At 37.3% G+C, this 26447-nt stretch overlaps 1 protein-coding gene across 8 annotated transcripts in view; it reads left to right on the forward strand.

Annotated features, from left to right (window-relative positions):
- The window catches only part of Oxr1 (oxidation resistance 1), a 398709-nt gene extending 374223 nt beyond the window's left edge, over positions 1 to 24486 (forward strand). For 5 of the 8 annotated variants that reach the window (XM_052747729.1, XM_052747727.1, XM_052747733.1 and 2 more), the window contains 6 exons: positions 14764 to 14844; positions 16737 to 16862; positions 17631 to 17783; positions 19673 to 19768; positions 21307 to 21380; positions 22594 to 24486. In XM_052747729.1, coding sequence (XP_052603689.1) covers positions 14764 to 14844; positions 16737 to 16862; positions 17631 to 17783; positions 19673 to 19768; positions 21307 to 21380; positions 22594 to 22729 — 666 coding nt within the window. In that variant the 3' untranslated portion in view covers positions 22730 to 24486. The remainder of the gene's footprint in view (positions 1 to 14763; positions 14845 to 16736; positions 16863 to 17630; positions 17784 to 19672; positions 19769 to 21306; positions 21381 to 22593) is intronic. The other 3 variants (XM_052747728.1, XM_052747734.1, XM_052747732.1) reach the window with 1 other exon arrangement.
- The last annotated feature ends 1961 nt before the right edge of the window (positions 24487 to 26447 follow it).

Below are 26447 nucleotides of genomic sequence, written 5' to 3' on the forward strand. Positions count from 1 at the left end.
ATACTATTATTCTGTAGTCTAAGAAATGGTTTGTAAAGCTATTCAAAAAGTTTCTTTGTACTCTCCTAAATGTTAAGCATGTCAAAAATGACAAAACCCCTTTAGTTGATGTTATTATCATTTCAGGTTTTTAATTTTCTATTACATCAACACTTAGGGTTTTATGCATCTCAAAATATTAATTTTTAAATTTGTGACCAGATTTATCAGATTAACTACTTAACTCAACCTTTTTAGTTTTTAATCAAGAGCAATAAAAGTATTTATAGTCTTTTATTTACAATTTACATAAATACTTACCATTAATTTTTTAAATATTTTAATTACAAATTTAGGCAAATTGTAGATGTTTTGAGCTTCACAGGTCAGCATAATGCCGCACATTCTTACTACACTCACCAAGTCCTTCATGCTTGTTAGAAGCTCTTTTATGATTGTTTTCTCAGGTGTTTTTCCTGTGTCTTACTGGTCATCAGCTTTGCCTGTGTATGTGGTGTAGACAAACATGTAATAGTTCACTTGACTTTCATCATAGCTTGGAAAGTGCAGTTGTGAGATGAGGAAGTCTGCATGGAGTGTTCTGGACAGAGGTGGATCAGCTCACAGTTAGCAAGGCTTCACACCCCAGTTTGTCTAATGAAGATTTTCTGGGTAGTTCCGTGGCCTCCTGTGTATCAAGCTCAGTTCCAGGGTTACTGCTTGAGATGCGGATCTAGGAGTGAAGCCCAGGGGAAGGGCTTGAACGAAGTGGGTTTGTAATGGGTGGCCGAGAGGCCCTGTGGTAGGCTTTCCCTATCAGGGCTCTTCTGTGTTGAAACTGAAAGCAAAACAGGTTTCTTCTGAGAGAATAAACAGTGTATCAGAACCCCAACAATTGATGTTTCTTCTCTCTGTGTCACTGCTTTTTAGTATGCTTCATGTGTTTTACACATCTGATCAATAGTTACAGAGAGACTTCAATGATAAACTGTCTTACAGAGCTGCTATGTGATCATGTATTTCTGTCAGCATTGTGACAGTATTCTAAGTACTGGTATATGTACTGTCAAATTTGATCTTATACTTAACCCATATACTAATAAGAGATATTTTCATTTTATGAATGAGATAACTTAACTCAGACATATTGCAGGGCTGGCAGGATGGTTCATTGGGTAAAGATACTTGCTGCAAAACTTGATGATCCCAGTTCAATCTCCAGGACCCATGCGGTGGAAAGAGAAGACTGACGACTGAAAGTTGTCCTCTGACCTCCACACATGCACCCTGGCACATACATACTCTCACATACACAAAGTAAATAAATCTTACTTTAAAGTAACATTTATCATAGTAGGTAGAAGATGCCTCAGACAAAATGTATAGAAGGAAATTAACCCTCTGCAACTTATCTTCCATGAGAATCGTATTACCCAATTATGCTTGCTTTTGTTTTTATTCCTTTCATTTTTTAGCCTTAAGGCTGCTTTTAAAATTCATGCTGACATCTTCCACTTTGATTTCCAGTCATTGATTTGCTTGGAGCTGGTCATGTATTTGATAGACTTGGAGCTGGTCATGTACTTGATAGACACTTGTGCCAGTTCTTATCTTCTTGTTATCAGTTAGTAAGCTGTAATTTGCTGGAAAGTATTTGATAAAAAATTAGGATTAGTCCAATTCGTCTTCAGCATTAAAGTCATTCTGTACCAACATTATTTTTTTATTTTTATTAGTAATTCATTTTTTCACCATTTTAATTATTTTAGATTGTCCTCATGCAAAAAAGACAGGTTTTCTTTATCTGGTATTTTGTATGTGGAACCACAGTGAAAGAAAGCTGCTGATGAATTTCTGACATGTCTGAGAATTAGCTCCCACACTGACTTCCAAAGCAGCAGCACTTTAAATGTGCAGTTGGTCATTGTAGCCTGAGAGGACTGTAGTTAGTGGTGATGGAGATAGTGACTGCAGCTAGCTCTGTGTCTTGGGTGTTATTCTAAACACCCGACATAAGTTGTCCTTTTGAAGCTTTACAACCCTGGAAGTACTACTCTATCGTGTCTCCTTTGTACGTGAATCAGGGACATCTTACTTCAGTGGTTAAATTCAGAGTGAGGCCTTCACTCTACGTGTCCTGCCCATGTCTGTAAGTCTCTGCTCTTCCTGCTTTCACAGTCTGTAGAGTATAAAGAAGGGAAGGTGGGTTTTTTAATATTATTTCCATTTGGAAAAACAAGGAAATAGATTGAGGTTGTTCAAGTTCACAGAGCTATTAGAAGCTGAATGAAAATTGGAGATCTGATCTCAAAGCCATTATTCTTTCTGCCATGGCATGCTGCCTACCTGTAGTAATGACAGGAAGTGTACTAAAAACCTTTTAACGTGTGCCTTACTGTCCCTAACACATCTTCTGCTCTAGGGACAGTCACAACGTAATTGAAGGGACTCCCCCATACTGGTGTTGGACTTTCACATTTGTATTTGACTTAGTAGTTGAAAAGTATATCTTAGGTATATAAATTAAAGACAAGGATAAAATGAAGATCTGATTCTCTACGGAACATTAAAATTATAACATCACTTTTACATTGTATTTGTTTATATGGGATTTTTCTGTCTCATGTTACCTTCCCCAAATTGACAACCACCACGCTGAGTATGCTATTATTCCATTGCTTTTTTATTTTACTGAATAGCATTTATACTTTCATTTATTTTTATAGGACAATTACAAATAAAATATAATACAATAAGGTAAAACAAAAACTGTCATATTAGAATTAGACAAAATAAACAGGAAAAAAGCCCAAGAGAAGGCACAAGAAACAGACTCTCATTCCCACACTCAGGAATTCCATAAAAACACTAAACTGGAAGCCATAATATATGCACAGAGGATACTCTTTCTGTCTCCTCCCCCTCAAGGTTCCCTGAACCCTTAGGGGAGGGGTTTGATGGAGATGTCCTATTTAGGGCTGAGTGTTCCAAGGTCTCTCACTCTGCATAATTTCTGGCTATGGGTCTCTATATTTGTTCCCATCTGCTGCAGGAGGAAACTTCCCTGATGATGGTTAAACAAAGCATTCTGCTATGAGTATAGCAGAATGTCACTAAGAGTTATTTCTCTCTCTCTCTCTCTCTCTCTCTCTCTCTCTCTCTCTCTCTCTCTCTCCCTCCCTCCCTCCCTCCCTCCCCCTCCCCTCCCTCCCTCCCTCCCTCCCTCTCTCTCTCTCTCTCTCTCTCTCTCTCTCTCTCTCTCTCTCTCTCTCTCTCTCTCTCTCTCTCTAACAGTAGTACTTGGTCTTACCCTGTATACCCAGGCCGTCTAGTCTCAGGTTCTTGTTCAGTGTCAGGTATGGGTTCCATCTTGTGGAGTGGGTCTTAAGTCAAATCAGATATTGGTTGACTACTCCCACAAGCTTTGTGGCCACCATTGCCCTAGCATATCTTACAGACAGTGGTTTTTGGTTTACAGAAAAATTAAACAGGAAGCATAGTTCTCATATACTCTTTTTTTTATCCCCTGTACACAATTTTCCCTACTATTCGCTAACGGGTACATTTGCTAAAAGTTAATGAACTAATATTGACATGTTATGGTAACTCAGAGTGCATAGGTATCATTAGAATTCATTTTTGTACTGTGTATTTTATGCATAATTACAAGTGAGTAATTATAGGACCATAGTACACTCTCACTGTGCTAGAAACTGCCGAGGAGCTATATACTCATCCATTCTCCACTCCCTCTCTAAGCCGCAGGCACCCTCTAACCTCCTTACTGTTTCTGTAAGTTAGTCTTTTTCAATCAGGTGGTCATGAAATAACACAGTTGGGATTTCTAGCAATGTGCATTTAGGACTGCTCTGTAATACTCCATTGTATGGATATGCCAGTTCACATATTCACTGACAGCTTTTGTTGTGCTGTGGGTTGTGAGCACTTATCAGAAAAGCAAGTGACATCCAGATTCTGTATAAACATGTCTTCAAGTCACATAGGTAGATATCAGGGAACCCAAATGGCCGGTTATATGTTAAGAGTGTTTAGTTTTAGGAGACAGTACCAGAGTGGCTACACCATTTTGAATTGATCCAACAGAAAGTGCAAATCCTGTCGGTTGTTTGGGGTTTGTACATCCTAACAAGCACACAATGATATCCTACTATTTATGTTGATTTCTTCATTTATTTTCCATAGCAGTTCTTTTTCAATTATATATATATTGGAGAAAAGATATTATTTGTGGCTTGACTTCATAGAAGTTTTCATTTTTAATCATATCTAGCTTCTAAATTTTCTGATTCATGATTATTCTTTTGGTATTCCATTTATTTATTTATTTTTCTTCAAGACAGGGTTTCTCTGTGTTGTTCTGGTGCCTGTCCTGGATCTCGCTCTGTAGACCAGGCTGGCCTCCAACTCACAGAGATCCTCCTGGCTCTGCCTCCTGAGTGCTGGGATTAAAGGCATGTACCACCATAGCATGGCTGGTATTCCATTTAAAAATAACTCTTCAAACCCTTGGTTACCTGGAGTTTTGCATATATTTAAAGAATCTTTTATTTTTACATTTTCCATTTGGGTCCTATAATCTATTTTGAATTTTTCAGTAAAAGACAAGAACTTTTTTTTCCTGTTCGACAAGCCTGGTCTCGGGGGTGGTGACCACCCTCTTTTCCTTCTTGTCCTTCCTCTGGTGCCAGAATCAATTGCCGTGTTTATGTGGGTGTGTTATGTTCTATTCCACGGATCTGTCTGCTGGTTGGCAGCCTTATTCTCCTGCTTCCTGTAGCTTGATGGTAAGTCTCAAAAGACAGCAGTGACAGTGCTCCAGGTGTTTGGCTTTTCTTTCCAGCTGTTTTCGATCTTTCCATGGAAACCTTTCAGATCCACTTTTGAATACTTTTCAGCTGCAGAATAACTTAGAATTAGAACTGGAATTGTGTTGAAACAGTAGATGAAATGGGGAATGGTAGATGTCTTAGTAACATCGAACGTATCTTCCTACCCACGAACATAGAACATCTCCATGTACGTAACCCTTTGTTTTCTTCATCAAGATTTCATACTTTCTTCACATTAGATCCTCTATGCACTTCGTTAGGTCTGTGCCTGAGTATTTTGTAATTTGGAACTAAAGTAAATAATGTGAATGGCAAGAACTTGATTTTCCTAGTAACCTGTTATGCTGGAAGCACCTGCTGCTGTTTACTAATCCCAGTAGTGTTTTAGCTGATGGTAGGTTTCTTTATTGACAGTCCATAGCATTTTTAAAACAAAGACAGCCTTAATTTCCTCCTTTCTGTTCTGCATGTCTTCTATTTCATTGTGTTTTCGAGGACTTCCTGTAAGCTGTTGAATAGAAGTAATGAGGGGAAATCTTGCCTTTCTCCAGGTTTTAATACAAAAGAATCTTGTTTCTCTTGTTGTTTGTGATGATAACTGTAGGATTATTCTTTTTATATGTTCTTTATCAAATTGGCCTCCTCTTTGCTTCTTGATTGTTGTTTCTGTGATTGTTTTCATCACAAATGAATATTGGATTTTTTCTATTGATAATTGTGATCACAATATTTTTCTTTAGCCTCTGGGGTATATCAATTGCTTTTCAAGTATTGAACCGGCCTTGTTTACTTGTAATAAATTTCACTTGATCATTATGTATACTTACTTCCATGCATTATTTGATGGCACTGGCTGATATTTTGTTAAATATGTGTGCATGTATTTTCATGAGAGATAATGTTCTGTAGTTTTCTTTTCTTGTAATGTCTTTATTTGTTTTTTTATTAGGGTAATGCTGGCCTCACAGAATGAGTTAGTAAGTATTTACTCTGCTTCTATTTTCTACAAGAGATTGTGGAGAATTAGTTCCATTTCTTCCTTCCATGTTTGGCATTTACTTATCAGTAAATCCGTATGGGCCTGCTGCTTTCTGTTTTGGAAGGTTAACCCATGATTCTGTCTAATTAAGGGATAGGTCTAATCGTATGATCTGTTTCTTCTTGTGTGACTTTTGGTGGTTTATGCCTTTTGGGAACTGATCTCCCACTCTTTTCCACCTTCTCTAGTGTTAATTAAACATCTTATGATTTCAGAATTTTTACCTGTTAAGCATTTCAATTATATTCATTTTAACTTTTTCTAGTACTTGTCCTATTATTTGGAGTACATATTTTTAAGGTATAGCTTAAGGTAGGAATCCCTTCTTCTCTCTCCACTTTTTAGTATACAGAGTTATTTGTTCTAACTCATTGTTTAACTTACCTACTTTTTTAAGGGAGCACTGTGCTGTATCTCCTGTCAGGTTTATCTCCCCTTCCCAGCCTGAGAGGAGGGCACGTGCTGTTTGCTATTAAGGTTCTATTGTTGTTGGTGGTGTGCTTTCCGTAGAATCCCAAGAATTTTGTTCCATAAAAGTCTTGTTAATATCTTTAGTTCCCTTCCTGAGCAATAAAAAGATTCCCTGATCTCTATGGCCTACCATCTCCTCTTCCCAGTTATGGGCTGTTGAAGTCTGTGTTCATTCTTCTTTTCTCTCGAATTATACTTATATTATTTTATTGAGACATTAGTGGTCTTAGTTATTTTTCCACTGCATATATCTCAGATCTCTGGAGATTATTTTCCGTCTTGTTGATATTTGTTCTATGAATTTCTTCTCTGAAGAATTGTTGATGGTTAACACTCTTAGATTGTGTCTCTCAAAATTAAATGTGTATTAAAAATAGAAAACTGTGCTGAAACATGTACAGATTTTTTTCTTATTACTATTCCAAAATAATACAATATAGCAACAATAATGCAATAATAGCCACTAGTTCTTATCTAGCATTTACATTGCGTTGGGTATTTGAAGTGCATCATGGATGATCTGTAACATGTGGCAGTGTGTATGTGTGTCAGGGACTTGAATACCTGGGCGTTCAGTGTGTATGTGTGTCAGGTACGTTGACCAAGTTCCTCGTGGATAGCTGAGGCACAACTGGTTTTTGTTTGTTTGTTTGGTGGTTTTCTTTCTTTCTTTCTTTTTTTTCATTTTTCTCATTCTGCAAAATAGTTTTGCTTGGATATACAAGTCTAGCTTGGCCATTTGTTTTCTGCCGTGTTGTGGTCTTTTGTTTGATAATTACTTATTCTGGGTTCATGTTTGCCCACATAAGGGTCCTCAGGACCTGAATGCAGAGGCTGTCACTCCTCACACGCGGAGGATTTGCATCTGCTTTTGGATGGTTTGCCTTCACTTGGAGATTTGTGAATTTTTTCACTGATTACTTAATAATAAAACAGCAACAACAAGCCTTGTCTTTTAACTATTACGAAATTTTACTAGGTGTATTATGTATATATTTCTTGCTTAGGGAACAGTATGTTTTTGAATTTGCCGATCTGTCTTTAATCAGTTCTGGAAAATTATCAGCAATACCTTTTCAATTCTGGAAAATTATCAGCAATACCTTTTCAAGTGTTTTCTTTTTGGCTGGGACTTAATTGAAGTCAATTATACCTTACTAGTCTGGTTTGTGTGTTATGCTCTTCAGTGTTTCAGCTTCTTGTTCTTAATAATGCCTCATGGGTAGTTTCAGGTATGTTTCCCAATTTGCTAAGTTACTTGTGATTATTTGCTTTTTTGACATAACATAATTGTTTCAAAGTTACATTTATTATATAAAACTCCTATTTGGTTATTTTTCAAATATGCTTTTTTTTTTTTTTTTTTTTTTTTTTTTTTTGGTTTTTTGAGACAGGGTTTCTCTGTGTAATTTTGCGCCTTTCCTGGAACTCACTTTGTAGACCAGGCTGGCCTCAAACTCACAGAAATCCTCCTGCCTCTGCTTCCCGAGTGCTGGGATTAAAGGCGTGCGCCACCACCGCCCAGCCAAATATGCTTATTTTTAATCATCTCTTCCTGTTTGCTTATTTTTAGCATTTAAAAAATTCACATGTAAGTTCTGTCTGATAATTTCAGTATCTAGAGTTGGTGCAGTATTTTTGTATACTTAATTAAGACTATGTGCTAGGCTGTCATTTATTATGACCTTACATTTGGTTTATCTTAATCTGTGAGAATCTTGAGGTCCTGAATTGAGCATGTTGTCTTTCTCAGACAGTTTCTTCTTAATAGACTATGCTGTATGAATGGGATCATATAATTGTATTCTTGGGGTTTCTGTCTTTGAAGTTCAGGTATGGTATGTGTACAGTGCCTAGAAATTCGGTGTTAGCAGGATAGCCTTGGCCTTCACAGCTACCACTTTTTAAAAAATGATAACAGCATAAGTAGATGCATTGAAAAATCTAGTTGAAGTCAGAAATAATAGTGATTGGATGAACTTATCAGTGAAAAAGATCAGTAATTTAATAAAAGAACCATGTAAGGGGCTAGCAAGATGGCTTAGCAGGTCAAGGTATTTGCCACTACCTCTGACAATCTGAGGTCTGTCCCCAGGACCCATAGAGTGGAAGGAGAGAACTGACTTGACAGCATTTTCTTTGATTTCAACGTATGTGCAGCAGCATGCAGGCCCACACTTCTGTATCATGTGTGCACATATGTACATAAATGTGATAAAACCTCTGAAAAAGAGCGTTTAATATCAACTGTTTATTTAAGTGTTAAGATCCTGAGCATCACAACCTATTAACTCCTCAATAAATTCACACTCATTTGCCAAAGAACGAGTGAATCCAAAAGAACCTTGAATGAGTGTGCTTATATCCTTGAGAACTGTGTCTTGCTCAGAGAACACAGATATTAAGGGACAACAGATTATGTAAATGGGTGGTTTTTCCCTCCTAATGTGGTATTAAAGGATCACCCCTTTTATGAGACTCACTTTTTATATTTATCATTCCTAAAAGCTATTACAACATACATATTCTATAATTGAAAGGCTTTAAGTATTTTCTGTATTGTTGAGAAAATCTGAGTAATCTGTAAATATGATTAGGAAGTCAGTTTTATTTAATTAATTGATTGATTGATTTTTGGGGTGGGGAGTTGGGGGACAGGTTCTCTCTATTATGAAGTCCTGGCTGTCCTGAACTCACTCTGTAGACCAGGCTGGCCTTGAACTCACAGAGATCATCTGCCTCTGCCTCCCCAGTGGTAGAAGATTGACTCAAGTCACTATTTCTGTGGTGTCCTACCTACCTTGTAATCCCAGCAGCAGTGAGGAGGGGAGAGGAGAGGAGGAGGATTGAGAGGGACCAACCAGGGCTATAAGGTGCAGTGGCACCTTCTCCTAAGAGACTGTTAGAGAACTGGAAAGCCATCTCAGCCTTGGGTGATGTGGCCTGAGGCTGAGGAGAAGAGTTAAGGACGCTGTCTAGAGCTTCTTCCTGAGGAACCAAACATGGACCAGAAGAAAGGTTAAAGGAGCTTGAAATGAAACCAGCATTCGGGAAAAGGGAAGCAGCCCCTAAGAAGAAACAAGTCATGCAAAGAGGGAAAAGAATAGAGATTAGTCTAGTTGAGACTCCATCTGCTCAGACTTTTCATTGATATTGGCATGAAAATTGCATTCTCTCCATGGTGAGGTGAACCTTGGGCATGAAAACTGCTTTAGCTCCTGAGGCCAACTGAGGAAGAAATTGTTAAATTCTTGGTTTAACTGTGTAGCCAGTTCAGTTCTGTGCTGTGTGGCCCAAAACTGAAAGTGTGTGCTTGTGATAGGAGATAGCTAATTTAATTTATTATTGTGAATTTATGTTTTAACTTTTGTTATCTTTGGACCAGGAAGACAGATGATTCTATTTATTCTCATCAGTTTATCCCTTAACTTCCTTTTGTGGCCACTCCAGGGCCACTAGCTGTTCTTTGGGTTCATTTTTAACTAATAGTCACAAGTAGTTTGAAGATGGCCAGCTGCGGTGTTAGCATTTGAAAGGTTCAAGCTGCTCTTGAAGAAGCTATTCCTCCCCCAGTTCCCTAACTCCTAGCCTACTCTTAGAGAATTACACTTACCTATTTTGTTTGTTTTTCTTCTGCATTTACCCTGCTATTCTTCTTCTCCTTCTTCTTTTTCTTTTTTTTTTTTTTTTTTTTGGTTTTTTTGAGACAGGGTTTCTCTTTGTAGTCTTGGTGCCTTTCCTGGAACCCAGGCTGGCCTTGAACTCACAGAGATCCGCCTGCCTCTGCCTCCCGAGTGCTGGGATTAAAGGCATGCACCACCACCTCCCAGTGCTATTCTTCTTATTAGTTCTATTTTCTAATTTGTGATTGCCCGTTTACTCTTTTTATATCTTTTATTATAATTCCATGACATGTTATTGTGAAAGCAACAGTTTTCACTGGAGAAAGTAGAGCAGGGCTTCTTTTGTAATGAAGACAGTATTAAATGTTGAATTATAGTGAAAAACAAGTTACATGACTTCAGAAATACTGCTATCACTCATTTTTGTTAGATATAACAACTCAAACTTATATTTCCTTTTTAAAGCATATTTTGGTTAACCAAGGTAACTATACATGCATAGATAATATTTTTATTTTATTTTTACTACATTTTTTTAAATTCAGGAAGTAGTGGTAATAAATGACGTGTGGAGGATTTAGTTTGTTTGGGAGCAGTCTCAGGCATAGATATTTCAGTATTCTAGAAGAACCACCAAGCCAAAAAGATACTGGGTTTTTTTTGTTTTTAATAATATTTTTATTAAATCTGAGATTTTCATAGTGTGTTTTGATTCTGTCTCCCTCAACTCTCCCCATATTCACCCTCACTCCTCAATACTGAACTTTGAGGGTTTTTTTTCATTGTTTGTAATTTGTTTGTGTTTTCTCCCTATCAAGTTTATTGGTATTGTCCATTTACTCTTGGGAGTGGAGCCTAGCCTGCATTGTGGTAGACAGTGCAAGGCTTACGTCATTGAAGAAAACTGACTCTCCCTCTTCCAACAGTTACCAAATGCTGATAGCTCCTGAGCTAAGGGTGGGACTGTGTGCCCACCCCACACTGGTAGAGAATTTTATTTTCTCTACTCTCTAATTTGCTTTGAGACTTTCTCAAAGAAAGGAAGGAATAAAGAGAGAGAAGGGGAAGGGAAGGAAAGAGAGAGAGAGAAACTTAATGAATGTATAAGGCCTGGGAAGGAAGGAATACAAATTGATGATGATGATGATGATGATGACGATGATGACGATGGTGATGATGAAAGGGCCAGCAAGATAGCTCAGCAGGTAAAAATGTCATTTGCAGCCAAGCATGTTGTCCTAAATTCAATCCCTTGTAATCACATGGTAGAAGACGAGTACTGACATCTGCAAGTTATCTTCTGTACTTGCACACATATGCTGTCTCTCTTTCACACACACACACACACACACATACACACACACACACAGTCTCTCTGTCTCTGTCTCTCTCTCTCTTTCACACACATACACACACTTTAATAACATATATAAATAAGAAAAGATAGGCTTCTGGCATTAAAGAAACTTAGACTTTCAGTGACAGTCCTTCATTATATTAATGACTCTCGTTACTTTCATCAATGTTTATAAAACTTTAAAAAATGCTTATAAAGCTAATCCCTTTTGTGAGCATAATTTAATTTTACTTTTATTTAGGAAGTGTGCTTAATGTATACATAAAGGAGTAACACTTAAAAATAGCTATAAGAATAATGTTAACTAGTAGGATAGAAGGAACACAGAGTAGATCTATCTCATGATTTGAGAGTTCTTATTGAGGAAACTCCTGATTAAATGTAACAACACATTTGGTCATAAAATAGCACACAGAATCCTCTTTGGCCCGTAGGAATTTAGACTGTGGGAAAGTAAAGCAAGGTCATGATTTTTCATTTTTAGTATAAGTTTTCTTTCATCTTTATCAAAAATTGTATTCTTTCTGGCATGCTGGCACACAGATTTCCAGCACTCCAAAGGCAGAGGCAGGCAGACCTCTGTGAGTTTGAGGTCAACTTGACCTATATAGTGACTTCTAGGCCAGCCAGGACCACGTAATGATACCCTGTCTCAAAAAAAAGAAAGATATTATTATTATTAATTTGGTTTTTTGAGACAGGGTTTCTCTATGTAGTTTTGGTGCCTGTCCTGGATCTCACTCTGTAGACCAGGCTGGCCTTGAACTCACAGAGATCTGCCTGGCTCTGCCTCCCGAGTGCTGGGATTAAATGCATGCCCCACCACCGTCCAGCAGAAAGTTATTATTTTAATTGGTAGATATTTATTTTCTGTCTGAAACAGAAACTTTAATTGCAGAACTGTCATCCAAAATATATAAAATAGTTATCTTAAACCTAAAATTAAAGCCCCAGCTAAGTAAGGGACCGTTCAGCCTCTAATCCTTGGGCAACTGGTAGAAAATGATAAAGTAAAAGCAGCAGTGATGGATGGAGCGCTCCCCAGACAGTGCCAGTCATCACTCAGTCCTCAATAAGCATGTCTTCCTTTGGTTTACTTAAACCTCCTGTTTGCTTTGTACTCAGTAAACCCAGGGGTGACTAAGCTTCTGAGGCTGGAAGGTGCCGCCACGCTTTTTATCTGTAAGTAGAGTCATCTACTAGAGCATGTGATTGTTGCTTAGCAGAAGCCAAGATACAAACAGTGGTGCACTGGGGACATGCCCAGTTCCGTGTGCTTTTTCCGTTCTTACGTCTTGCACAGCTTTCAGCAACCACTGCATAGCTTTGAATAGGAGGGCTGTTCCTATTAGTGGTAGCCAGTTCATTTTAGTTAACTAAAGCAAGAGCCTTTCAAAAACAAGTTTTGAAGTCTAACCCCTAAGCTAAGGGGAGTTAACTTAACTGCTTTTGTAGGCACAGCTTCTAATATAACCTGTGAGGTGAATCACAAGAGGTGTTACAGCTCAGAAGAATCACCATGTGTTTGTGTTGTCTCTACATTCGCTGTATTGTGGGAAGGTTTTGTAGTTATGTTGTGGTCTGGAAACTGTAATTGTTGTGTTGACCTGAGGAAACTTGCGAGGTTTTTGTGTGTGTTTTCTGGAATAGTTTTTACCTGTAATATATGGTTTTCAGATTCAGCAGCAAGCGGGAAGGGCAGTCTAGGCAGTTTAGAAGATTAAGAGTTCCCCATTGGAATTCAGAATGTTAGAAAGTAAAGTTTTTGTCATGACTAACAGCTACAGACCAAACCACAGAGAAGTGAAGGAGCAGCAGATACACCTGGGAAAGAGAGCAGTCCTTTAAGAAGATGAAAGGGATGGAGTGGGGTGGAGGCACACATCCCAGGGCCTTGTGGGCCAGCTGGGCTAGCTGAAGCCATAAGCTCCAGGGTCAGAGAGAGAGGTACCCTGTCTCACAAAACAAGGTGGAGAGAGAGAAGGACAGTATCAGTATCTGGCGTCTCCCTGTGAGCCCACCTGCATCTACCACACACACAGGACGGGGAGGGAGAGGCTTAGGAGCAGAGTGGGTACTGTTTCAGCTAGTTCTCTCACTGTAGGGATTTTTGTATGACACCTGATATAAAATAGGTTTAAAAATCAAACATGTACCAACAACACACCATAAAGAAATTTAATTTTAAAGTCTTTTAATGTATCAAAAACAAAAGCAGTCTGCATATTAATGAGATAGGTGTGCTTGGTTTTGCATAAGGAATTAAATCTTACAGAATATTTAATAAAATAGGGCATAGAATATCAACACTTTTCAGTTAATGCTTTTATAATTGTCAGTTGTGAGGACACTACATAAATATTTAGTACAAAATGACAAAAATATGTTTAGGGACATTTCAGAAGTTATTGGAAATTCTGCCCTAATCCTAAGCAAATATTTATTGAGGGTGTGAGTGTACAAGTGTGAAAAACTTGTTAACTCTTTACCCAGCAGTTTTTAAAATAAGAATTTCTGATAGTACAGTCCAGAGATCCACTGATTTAGTACTCCTGTGCTGAGAAGTGATGGTAGAGGCCTGTTACAGTTGGTTTCCATCATGAAGCTATTGTGTCTCTTAGAACCAGAAGCCACGTGTGTGCAGTTGGAGCACTGCAGTTCCTAATAGAAAGTCAGAGCAGAGGTGTTGTGGGCCTTGGCTGTCCTAGCATGGTGCAGTGAGAACATGGTGCTGTGTGCTCAGACCTAGCAGAAGCAGAATGTCACAGTGTAGCAGGCGGATGCTGCCTGAAATACCTATTTGCACATGGGGTTTGCAGTTGTTTGTATTTTGTTATGTTTTTGTATTGTGCATCCATTTTACTGTGGCCACATTTATGTATCAGATTTAAGAATTTGTAAGTTAGACATGCTTTTGAAAGTGTTCCTGTTTTGTTTTTGGCCTTTTCTTTCCTTTTTTTCCTCTGTGATACAGATGGGTCTTCTTGTCACATGTGCCTAGAAGAAATTCTAGGACCATGGCTGTTAGTATGCTGTGTTTGAGCTCGACTGCTTTGTGCGGATGGTTGATAACCACTCTCTTTGTAAACTGCAAGATGGTTTTGATTAAATGCTACCTGTGTTAGTAAAGCGTGCTATAGTTTCCACCCTTTAAAACATGTTTAAATTAAGTTCAGTCGATGTTAAATAGTTGAGAAAGTAAACATCTTTTCTACTAGGTGGATGTATTGGTAAAGCTCACTCATGTATATTTTAACTGTGGTTTCTATATGAATTTCTTCTGTTTGTTTACAGTGTGGATTAGGAAAAGATACTGGTTTCCATTCTCTCCTCCCATTTAAATCTCTCCCTCTTCCTTTGCTTTCTCTCCTGTCTTTTCTATTTATATACATATTCTCTTCTCGACTGTCAGTGGAATTATTGTCTTCCTGTCTCCACATTCAGGTAGTGTCAGTGGCTGAGTATCACCGCAGGATCGATGCTCTAAATACAGAAGAACTGCGCACACTCTGCAGACGTCTCCAGGTGCCCCTTCTGTAGTTTAAACTCCTTCAGAGAGTAACCACTCCCTGTTTTTAGTGTCTTTCCTCAAGACAAATCTCACATTAGCTGGATTTGCCTTGAATGAAGCACTAAAATAAGCTGGCAGACAATAAATCCCTTTTATCTTAGGGGATGGTTTTACCGGGAGAGCTACTTGTTTGGTTGGTTTGCCTCTTGCTGTCGTCCTTTCACTAGGAAAGTTTTCACAACAATTTTCAGCCCCTTGAGAACTATTCTCATCACTGTGTATTTTTTTTGAGCTATGAGTTTTCATTTGACATTGGGAGAACACTTGGTTTTGTGAATGAACCTTTACTGATTAGAATCTGAAAGATGCCAGATGATAAGAAAATTATAAAAGTCTTAATAGAAAGTAAGGCTTAGGTGTTCTTTCTTTAAGGCTATTTCAGCTGTAGAAACTGAGTAAAATCTTAATGAGACAAATTGGTTTTGTTCTTGAGGCATTCTTGGTTGGTATTAGAAATGCTTTGGGGCCGGGCGGTGGTGGCGCACGCCTTTAATCCCAGCACTCGGGAGGCAGAGCCAGGCGGATCTCTGTGAGTTCGAGGCCAGCCTGGTCTCCAAAGCGAGTTCCAGGAAAGGCGCAAAGCTACACAGAGAAACCCTGTCTCGAAAAACCAAAAAAAAAAAAAAAAAAAAAAAAGAAATGCTTTGGGGTAGAATAGGGAATCCACCTGAGCTAGATACATTATTTAAATTTTCTAAAATAATCTTTGCGTTGTTGAAAAAAACAAAGTAATGAAATTGAAAACTCATTTTTCAGTTTGTGTTTTCTTATCATGAAAGTATGCCTTTCTTTTGCTGCTTCCCAAGACTGACTGAATAGTTCTCTTTACTTTTCCCAATGCTGCCTTGGATTTCTGTTCTGTTCTAACTTTCACATCATTGAAATAAAGGTAAAATATGATGATGTGAAAGTCTTCATATTTAGCTTCTCATCAGAAACAATACAGTTCTAGAACATGTATTGGCTGAAAATCCATACCGTCCAGACTTGGCAGGAGATCTGTTGAAGGGCTGGGATTCCACTCCTGAGGGGTGCCAGTCTCTGAGCTCTGCTGCGTTTTAGTTATCTGCTCCAGTAGAATTCTATGGGGTTTAAATGTTTCAGCAACAATAATTATGGTTTTTATTTGTTAGGATTACTGTGTTTTAGATCCTAAATTAATACAAAATGTAAGCACTAACAATAGATTATGAAGTAAGTTTTTAATTACCATTTTTGTCATTTTATGAATACCAGTGAACTTATTCTATCAAATAAATGCAACCAATTAATCTAAACTTTATTTGTGAGCAAATTAATTTTAATATTTACTGTTTGGTTCTAGTAGATGAAAAGTAATTGTTTTAATAAGTCAACAATAAAAGGCGGTTTTACAAAATGATAGCTTCAGTGAAGCAATTAAAAACACACCAATGAAAACAAAGTTATCATTTTTAGTCTACCATCCTTTAAAATTTTAATACAAGAAATTCTATTAATAATTTTGACAACTTTTGTATTTTGTTTGAAAAAATACTAGCACATATTTTAAAGAGCACTTAGTTAAAAAGCTACCTGGCTCCCTTTTGTCCTAAGGGCTAAGCTATGCATGTAAGTTTTCTGTTACTCAGAAACAGGAGGCATAGCTCTTCTTGGCCATTCTTCCCCATGTAGTGGATGAAGTGCATTTGTTCTAAACTCTTGTGCTTCGGGCAGGCATACTGTGTGCACTTGATCGGGGTATCCCTTGCCCTGTGAAATCTTTAGCTACCTATGCTTAACAAAGTTTTGTTTAACTTAAAAGGCTGAAATTGGCAGAACATATTACAATTGCATATTAACACACCACTGCTGTTTGCTATTTTAGATTACTACAAGGGAAGACATCAACTCAAAGCAGGCTGCTCCAGCGAAAGCAGACCTGGAGTCTGAATCTTTCCGACCAAACCTAAGTGACCCCAGTGACCTCTTACTGCCTGATCAGATTGAAAAGGTATGCCATGTCGCCCGCTGCGTCTGAGTGTGTGCGGTGAGGGGAGCAGCTCCAGTTACTCTCCAGCTGCATGAAGAGTAAGTGGGCAAAGCAGAGCGATCCTGCAGCGGGGGCTAATGTACTGACAGAAAGAGAGTGTAGGTGAGACACGGGAGTGGCCAGTGTTTCCTTTTTGTTCTGCTTTTGAAGACAGGGTCTTAGTATGGAGCCTAAGCAGGACTTCCAGCTCCTGACTGCCTGGCCTTAGCCCCATTGCTAGAATGCTAGTGCTCACCACATCTGGCAGTCTTTGGTTTCTTCTGTGCCTAGTTGCATGGTCTGTGTGTGTTATCTTGTGCATTTGTTATAGAAATTAGAGATTATTATTGGGCATATTTTTGGTAGGTGAAGAAATTTTTCATGTAGAGACATTAATTTATTCAGTGTCATGTAGCTATAAAAGATTTTCAGGCTTTGATAATCTGATGCTATATTCCATTTGAATAATCAAGCTAAACGTTGATCCAATATTTTTGTTAAGTCAGTACAGTACAAGTGATAAGCAAGCCATTTTTCTTATCTCTGTTGGCATTTTGGTTTGGCATGACTTATTTTCTAGTAGACAATGATATTTCTTAATAAGAAGTGTGTAATTCCTATTGAAGCATCACAGAAACAGTAAGAAGACAGTTTCTGGTGTTTCTTTCCCAGTCTGCATTTTATATGTGTGATTAAGTTCCAAATGTTACTGCTTGCAGTCAAGTAAATACTGACATTTGTTTCTCAAAGCTTACTAAGCATCTCCCACCAAGAACCATTGGCTATCCATGGACACTTGTGTATGGCACTGGGAAGCATGGCACAAGTCTGAAGACCCTTTATAGAACAATGACAGGTTTAGACACTCCAGTGCTGATGGTGATTAAAGACAGTGATGGACAGGTATGGAAAACTAATTGTTTAGATCCTTCATCCTTAGCAATAGCTTTCAGCATACGTATTTTATAAAGTGTATTTTAGTGCATAATCTTTAATTATTGATTATTTTATTGCACAAGGCAATACTGAGTATTCTAGAGGCTAAATGTCAGCATAATAAGTAAGAGTTTTGTGTTGAAAGAAAACAATAATATGGTAGAGGCAGTTTGATCATACCAACATCTTTAAAGGTGAGCATAAAATGCTAGGTATATCAGGAGCCCAGGAAAAGTGTTTGTGTCTGTGAAGAAGGTAAGAGTGAGGCTTACAGAAAGAAGAAAAATTTACAGGCTCTTAAGAATGAGTAGACATTTCAGAATACCTTTTGCATTTATTATTTGATGATTTCACGTATGTATATAATGTGTTTTGCTTCTATTCAGCCACTGATACCCTCTGTTGTCCTCATGGCACTAACTTCTCTCTCTTTCCAAAACGTCCCCTCCTGTTTCCACATCTTGTGAAGGATGTGGGTTGTGTGTCCCACTGTGTTTAATTAGGGTTGTTTGCATCCACATAAGCTGGGGGTTATATTTGGAGCATGGGCCACCTACCAGTGGCTGTCCCACTAAAGATAATCACTCCTTCCCCATCAGTAGTTAATAGGTGGTTTTTAAGAGTTAAAGGTCATTGTGCAAGAATAAAAGCAAAATCACAGCTAGAAAAGAGAAACAGTGGATAGTAATGAGAGGATGGAAAAGAAGTATCAATTAATGAGAACGTGGTGCCACCTAGTACCTTGCCTGTATTTCTTAGGTATCAGGTATTTAACGAATGGTCCAGTTGTTTAATCTTTAAAAGCCTGCAGAGATAGTAGTCATCCCGATTTGATAATTGACTTAACTTGCCTCAGGTGATATACCTAAGAAAAGGTAGGAGAATCAATGAAGATAAGTGAACTCATGCTATATAGCATAGCATATGGGTGTGTTGAAACACCATAATACTGGTTCAAAAATCACACCGGAAAGGGTTCCTTGCTTATGGTTCCGTGCATCGAAAACTCACAGTGAGCAAACGGCCCTGTTATGCTGTCAGATAACAGCTTCCTCTAAAGAGGGACTGATGAGAGGCAGTACGCAGAGACCTTCCCAAGTCCTGGGGAAACTCCCTCTCTTGGACTGAGTGTTACATGGGACTTTATGATCATTTTAATTGAACTACACATTTAGATTCTGTGCACATTCCTCTAAATAAATAACCCCTTATATATGAGTTTTAAAAATTAATACTCTAAAGATAGAATGTTAGACACAGTAACTATAAAAGATCTGTCAAGTGCTACATTGTCCTTTCCTGATATGAAAACTTGGTCTCAGAGCACTGAAATATTCAAGTTTCATCTTCATTTGATTTTAATTAGGGTATATAATGTGGGTTTTCAACATCAAGGCCATTCCAACCAAAGTGTGCCCTTAGGGTATTTTCTGTGTAATGATGCAGGAAGGGGGAAAAAAGAGGGTATTTAACTACACCAAAGGACTTTTACTTTTTTTAACACTGTGATCCAGTAGAGGCATGTATATACTATATAATATATATACTATAGTATTATATCTATATCTATATCTATATATATATATTATATAGACTGTGCATTCTCTCCTCAGTGTAATCACTGTATCTTCCTAGACTTCAAAGCCAGGGGAAATCTTTTCTCCACTTGTTGAGAAGCCACTGTGCTCTGTACTGGATAGGAATGTGACATGTACAGGAACTTGTCATTTCCCCTTCATGAGAAGTTGTGAAAACTACTACTGTTTCTTCCATTGTCTTAAAATGTATGTGATGGAGGGTAATGCAGATGAAATGATTAGAAGCTGTGTCATTGAACATAACCCTTTCATCCTCAGGTCTTTGGTGCACTAGCATCTGAGCCATTTAAAGTAAGCGATGGCTTCTATGGTACTGGAGAAACCTTTGTTTTTACCTTCTGTCCAGAATTTGAGGTAAGAAAAGTTATTTCAGCATTGCAAGTATATGAAAAGGAGATAGTATGAAAACTCATGCAGACTAATTGTGCTTTTGTCTCCATAGAACATATCAACTGATAAATTCAGAGTTGTTACAGATTTCATCTGCATTTGTGCTTATGCACCAACCTTTTTATGTTACATATAGCATCTGATAAATGTGATAATGTATTCATTATATGCAACTGAAGTGTCAAAGCTTTATTGAAACTTAGGACCACAACAGTCAGTCTTCTAATAACTATCCAAAATGAGAAATACAAAGGGAAAAAAGAAGCTTTCCTCACTTTTAGGAAACATGAAGCTGTTCCTTTGGCCACATGTATGCAAATCTACATACATCAGGGGAATGGATACTGTTCACAAAGTGACGGCCCATACATGTTACCGTCATAAAACCGGAAGACTCCAGTGTCGCCCAGCATGCTATTGGCATTGCTGAAAGCAGCGAGCTTAGGACAAGATTCTTGAGAAGAGAGTGCATGGGTGTGAGCACATTAAACACTCTAAGCTGAGACAGTTTCCTGAGAAGGTGGAAGGAAATGATTTTTTAAAACAAGAAGCCAAAGAGAAAGGAAAGTGGGTTCAACTTAATCACCAGATTGCCCTACCAAGAGAAGCACATTGTGAGAACTAATGGAAAGGAGCCTGAGCTAGAGTGTCCATTCTCTCTGAATTTCGTGACTTAATACACAAAACATAAATAAATAAATAAAAAGCCTAGATTGAAATAGATGTATGTGTATGTGTGTGTGTGCTCATATACAAATATATTGAAAACCATGATAAAGATGAGGCACTGGGGCTATACTAATTAGTTTGGGTAAAATTTCTATTAAATATGTAAGGATTTAATTTAAATATGTTGAGGTTTAGGAAACAGTTCATTAGTTAACGTCTTCAGCAATCATGAGGACCTGATTTGGCACCCCAGCATCCATAAAAGCTAGACTTAGCTACATGTATAGCCTCAGCAATAGAGGACTAAGGCAGGTGGCCTATCCTGACAGCGTGGTAGCCAGCCAGTCGTGCTCTGCCCTCAACATGCATGTTCATGGGCATGTATCCCTAACTACACTTATGCATGTATAAAATACACAGACACAAGATTGTTGATGTCTGGTTTCGTTTTCAGATTTCTCAAGTGTTTTAATTTGGAAAATCAGAAGCATTGCTAATTTAAAAATAATGAACAGGAAATTTGAACCCACAGAAAAGATCTTGGCCCTGTAGTAGTTTTCAAACATTTATATTCAGTGTTAGAAGAAAAGTTAATGTCAGAAGAGAGAAGTAAGTATGAAGAATTATAGTCTGAGACATAGGAGTGGAGAGTTAGCTGCAGTCACCCATGGACTTTCAAAATGAATCAGAAACACTGAAACCCAAAGGACCAGAACCTTTCTGCTAACCTTTGATGCTGTTGTTTCTGCTGTTTAAATTTCCCTGAGTTTGAGAGAACTAACTGGTGACTGTTTTCTACTGTATATTCAACACTTTTGTCTTCATTTATATAGGTGTTTAAGTGGACAGGAGATAATATGTTTTTTATCAAAGGAGACATGGATTCATTAGCATTTGGTGGTGGAGGGTAAGTGTCATGAACATTTCACTATGAGATTCTTAAAGAATATGTTTATATTATTTACATAATAAGTTATCTTTGGACATTTTAACATTAGAATCTAACCTGTATATTATGGCAAAGTATGTTTTTAAGATACTTAGTGTAGTACTTTATATAGTTGGTAAAGTACTTCTTTAAAATGCTGGCTAGCTGATTTCTGTTAAGACCTATCGTTTGCCTTTGGATCTTTGAAATTTGAAATTTAACTATTCAAATTCACTAATGTCTTGAATAGACATTATCTCTCTCATTGTATAGGACAAAATCTATAGTTTTCTCTGATCATAATTTGGATCTGTATTTCAGACAATTATATAAGTTTATTTTTCTGTGATAAGATTTACTGATACCATGTTCAGGGTTTTTGTTTTTCTTCAATAGTATGAGCCCATTTATTTTACTCTTTTAGTCTAAAGAGCAAGACCCTGAAGTCTGTTCCAATGAGATCTGTTATATGTTACTCAATCTTTGTGTCCTACCACACCTAGCTTCTGTGGTGTCCCAATGCTCGATACAGGATCCCAGCATCATGTCTCTTGTCCATTTAGTCTTTTTCTGTGGCTTGCTAACAAAAAACTACCAGCATTATTTTCATAGACTGTTAACATGTTGGAGAAGTAACTCAACAAAAACTCTAGTTGCTTGTCCTTATACTGTTTTTAATAGCAAAATGTTTCTTTCTAAGCCTCTGGAATAAATAAGCTGCTTTTGCCATGTCTTTAACATTAACCCTCATTTTATCATAGATGATATAAATGTTAACACCTGTAAGAGAACCAGATTGAAATTGTACAACTAAGAGAATTGACTGGGGATGTAGTTCAGTGGTAGAGTGCTCACCTAAAGTTCAGTCCCTAGCACTGCCCCAAGAAAAAAACAAAATTAAAATTAAATTAAATAACAAAATAGTAAAGAAATACTTGTTCTACCAAATGTCAAAAACTAATTTTATATGAAGTAAATTTTATTGTGCTTAATTTATTCCTTAATGTGTATGGAAAATGAATGTATAATGGAATGAAAAACAAAATTCTTGGTTCTGTGTCATAAGGAAAAGGAGTAGGAGAAGGTTTAGAGAAGTTCATGGTCCTGGAGATAGTGGATATTGAGAAGCCCAATTAATTCCTTTATAATCTAGGGTGTGAATGTTAATAGTTGCTGTTCGGATGTGTTTCAGGGGAGAATTTGCCCTTTGGCTTGATGGAGATCTCTACCATGGGAGAAGCCATTCCTGTAAAACCTTTGGAAATCATACGCTTTCTAAGAAGGAAGATTTCTTTATCCAAGACATTGAAATCTGGGCTTTTGAATAAACTCAGTGCTCTCAGTCTTTGCAGGACATCGGCCCAAACCTGAAAGGACAAAGCATTGTTTGGAATGTTCAAGAAGCAATACAATTCACATGTCACTCGTGCTTTCAAGTCAGTCCTTTTGCCATTTACTACAGCTATAATTTTGGAGTTTATTTTTCAAATCATGTTTCTGTCCCAGAGTTCTTTTGTTTACACCATGGCCTGGGTTCCTGTAGTATAACAGCTGGGTGGGGTTTTGTCAGCATATTGCAGTATTTTGATCAGAGAGGCCACCACATTTTCAGTTCCTGTTATCTCAGTCTCCTAATTGGATGGTGCTCTATTGTTCAACTTCTTTTTTAATCTATATTGTTTCTTTTTATAGAGCAGTGTACTTGAGACATTGAGGAAATGGGGTCAAGATACTTTTGTATCTGGTGGAGTTGACACCAATGACATTTGGACCTGCTTATCATTTTCTTCTGAGTGAGATACCACATGCCAAAATAATGTATACTTCATAGACCTCTTCTAGTTCTAATTCACTATAGCATTCTCTTTATTCATTTTGTAAACATTCTCAATTTCATTTTAAGACAATGAACTTGGAAGAGAAGTCTGATTGGCATAGACTGCAGCACACATGATATGCAGGTTTGGGCACGTGTTTCATCACTGAACTATCAGACAAAGAGTTACAAATTGACAGAGGAGAAAGGGAATTCGATGATTCTATTGGATTTAATATATTAAGCAAGTAATACTATTTACATATTTGTAGCTTAATAGGGCGTTATAATAAGTACAGAAACTAAAACTTGCATATTTCTTCAACATTGTGTCAGATATACTGTTTTACAGTTCTGTTGTTTTAGCCTTGTTGCATACCAACTCCCCAAATACATTTTTGTTTTGTTTTTTCTGATCAAAAGGAAAAAAATTGTTTTGAAATAAAAACTTGTTTTTTTTTAAAGTGGTATATGTTATTAGTTACCATTAGCATCTGCTCTTATAAAAGGGCAGTGACTGTAGTAGATAATACTGTAACTCAGTAGACTTGGTGAATGTGCAAGCTTATGTCAAGTGGCCTCAAAAAATGAAAAGATAGAATAAACTAGCAGCTGTATCCTCTCTTGTAGGAAACCAACAATAAGCCATTGTGGCAACATTCATCAGTTAAATTTCCGAGCTTCATGTTATGCAAAGAATAAATCCTGCTGTTATACACGTGACCGTGACTGTGCTGAAAATTCAGCTGTTCCACACAACGTTGTATATCTTGTAAATTGATGTTTAAAGATAGTTTGTTCTTATAGAAAGTGTTGACTGCCAGGTTGCTTATAGCACTTTAAATTATTCTGAAAATGAAATTACCAGCCAAGTATGTTGGCTTAAATAGTTTTAGTTATATAACTTAAAAATACCTAGTTCTTTTGGGAGAAGTCTAGAAAATTATCTAAAGAAAGCATAATGAATGCTAATCAAAATCTATGGTGTTCTATGACATGTTGTTTCTGAAGATGAATAGAAACACAGGGCATCATTTCCTCGTCTGTGTATAGCTCTCATTACAAGTTAGGTAATAGTGTCTAGGTTAAATGTTTATAATATAGGGAATTGTAAATAAATGTATCTCTTCCCCTTTGGTCTTCCACAGCAGTATTATTGTCTTTGTGGAGGTGACTAATCATAAATCTTTAAAACATCCTGTAATCGATTTCAACTACAACATAGTCATAGAGATGTATACCAAATAAAATTAAATGCATAAATGCAAATGAGTTTGGATTTATTCAATAATTGAGTTATTTCCATATCTAAGAACTGATAGTATGCACAACACTGTCCTGACAAGTGCCCTGCTAGCACACTGTGTTGATGGGGCAACAGGAAGTGATAGAGGCTTGTGAATTCAGTTAGAGGCGGCACTACTATTTAAATGGAGAGTCACTTACTAGCGGTAATGCAAGGCATTTGAAGTGTGGTGGGGGGAGGGTAGAGAGTGCATAACATAAATCCCAGTATCATGAAGAGCCCTGTGCACAGCACCAAGCTATTTCTTATTTTTTAATCTCTCAGAGCTTTTGGGAATATAAGTGTGGTGAAATAACATGGGCAGGTGAGTGCTTTAGGAGCAGTCTTTGTGAAAAGTAGATTAATAGATGAAAAGACTAGAGATGGGAGGAAAAATAAGCAAGTCTGTTGTGAAATCCAGAGGCGGGAAAATGATGAGGCCCCAATAAGAACAAAAATAGTGGTAAAGAAAAGTGTAGAATTGAAAGAGGTTTCGGGATTGGGCTAGACAAGAACTGGCTACCAACTTCGTGCCAACGTTTAAAAGTAGCTATGACCAAACTACATTGTGTATATATAGGAAATTCCCAAAATATAGGTAAATAATTTCTTGAACATCTTAGGGTTTTAACTTGAAAACTCGCCTGTGTTATTATCAAGTTGCCAGTGTTTAAAGAGGAAAAATGAGGATGTAGGTGGTAACAGTAATACAATCTAGCCCCTAGTATAGTACGAGAAATTATCCATTTGAAAGAAACATTTGATGTTCTGTTCTAAAATATTACGTTTTTAAGTAGACCACATGACTTCCTTGTGGAAGAACTACCCTTGGAGATTCTAGAGCTGTTTTAAAATAGGGTTCTTGAAATAGGTTTTTTTGTTTTTGCTTTTTTCATCAAAGTAATATTAACGAGCAAAGAAAAGGCTCTGAGCTTCCCTCTTGAGTTAAAAGAAAAACAAATTGGACCTAAAGCAAGTGGGACATAGTAAATATGTAAGAGCAAGAATAAATACAGTTTTTAAAGGATAGAAAACATAATCTGAGAGTAATCAGTTTTACTTGTTAGAAAAATTAACATGAAGAATGAAAGATCGCCATTAAGACTAAAAGTGGCATTCACAGACGCAAAGAGGTAAGAGGATACTACAAATATCTCTGTGTTAATAAACTTGGCAGTGTGTGAGAAATAGAGAAACATTGTGGAAAGCATCATGTGGAAGCCTGGTAAGAAAAGTTTAAAAAAAAATAAATACTGTGCAAAATTTGAAACTAACAAACAAAAACATTCTTACAAATCTTTCCAGGGTTGGGGGGGGGGGGTCATTTTAAGTATTTAAGTTAAAATTAATGATAGATTAGATAAAACCTTCCAGAATGTAAAGAAAGTTCCTTTTTGAGACCAAAGTGTTCAAACTTTACAAGCTTTGGTGGTGGTGGTAGTTTAAAAGCTTCTAAAAGTCAAAACTAAAAGCTGGTATATTCTCGTACATTCTGATAAGACAATAGCTCTTCTGTTCACTCATTTCTTTTCGTTCCTACAGAGAGTTGATTTTATTATTAATGCCCTCATTTTCAAAATAACTTGATGAACATTTACACACATATAACCTAGTTTGCATGCATATGTGTTTTTCTATTGTTTACATTTTCACCTGCAAGAGAAATGTTGGGAGTAGACGTTACTCGCAAAAGAATAGGTATGATGTAATCTTGTCAGGGACTGGCATGTCCCCCATGTCTGAATACGAGGTAATGCAATGCAATGATAGAAGCTGCTCTGAAATGTTGCAGTAGTTTATAGGTCAGCCTGTAAATTAAATAAAAGCCATGACTATGCACTAGGAAATGTCCTGGGTACCAAGACTAAAGTGGGGACATCTGTGCTAAGGGGCCACTTCAGCATGGGCCACATGGTTTATCTTACAATGACTCAATGAATTGACT

The sequence above is a fragment of the Peromyscus californicus genome, unplaced genomic scaffold (genome assembly GCF_007827085.1).
Source record: "Peromyscus californicus insignis strain IS unplaced genomic scaffold, ASM782708v3 Scaffold_20__1_contigs__length_68692818, whole genome shotgun sequence".
Lineage (NCBI taxonomy): Eukaryota > Metazoa > Chordata > Mammalia > Rodentia > Cricetidae > Peromyscus > Peromyscus californicus.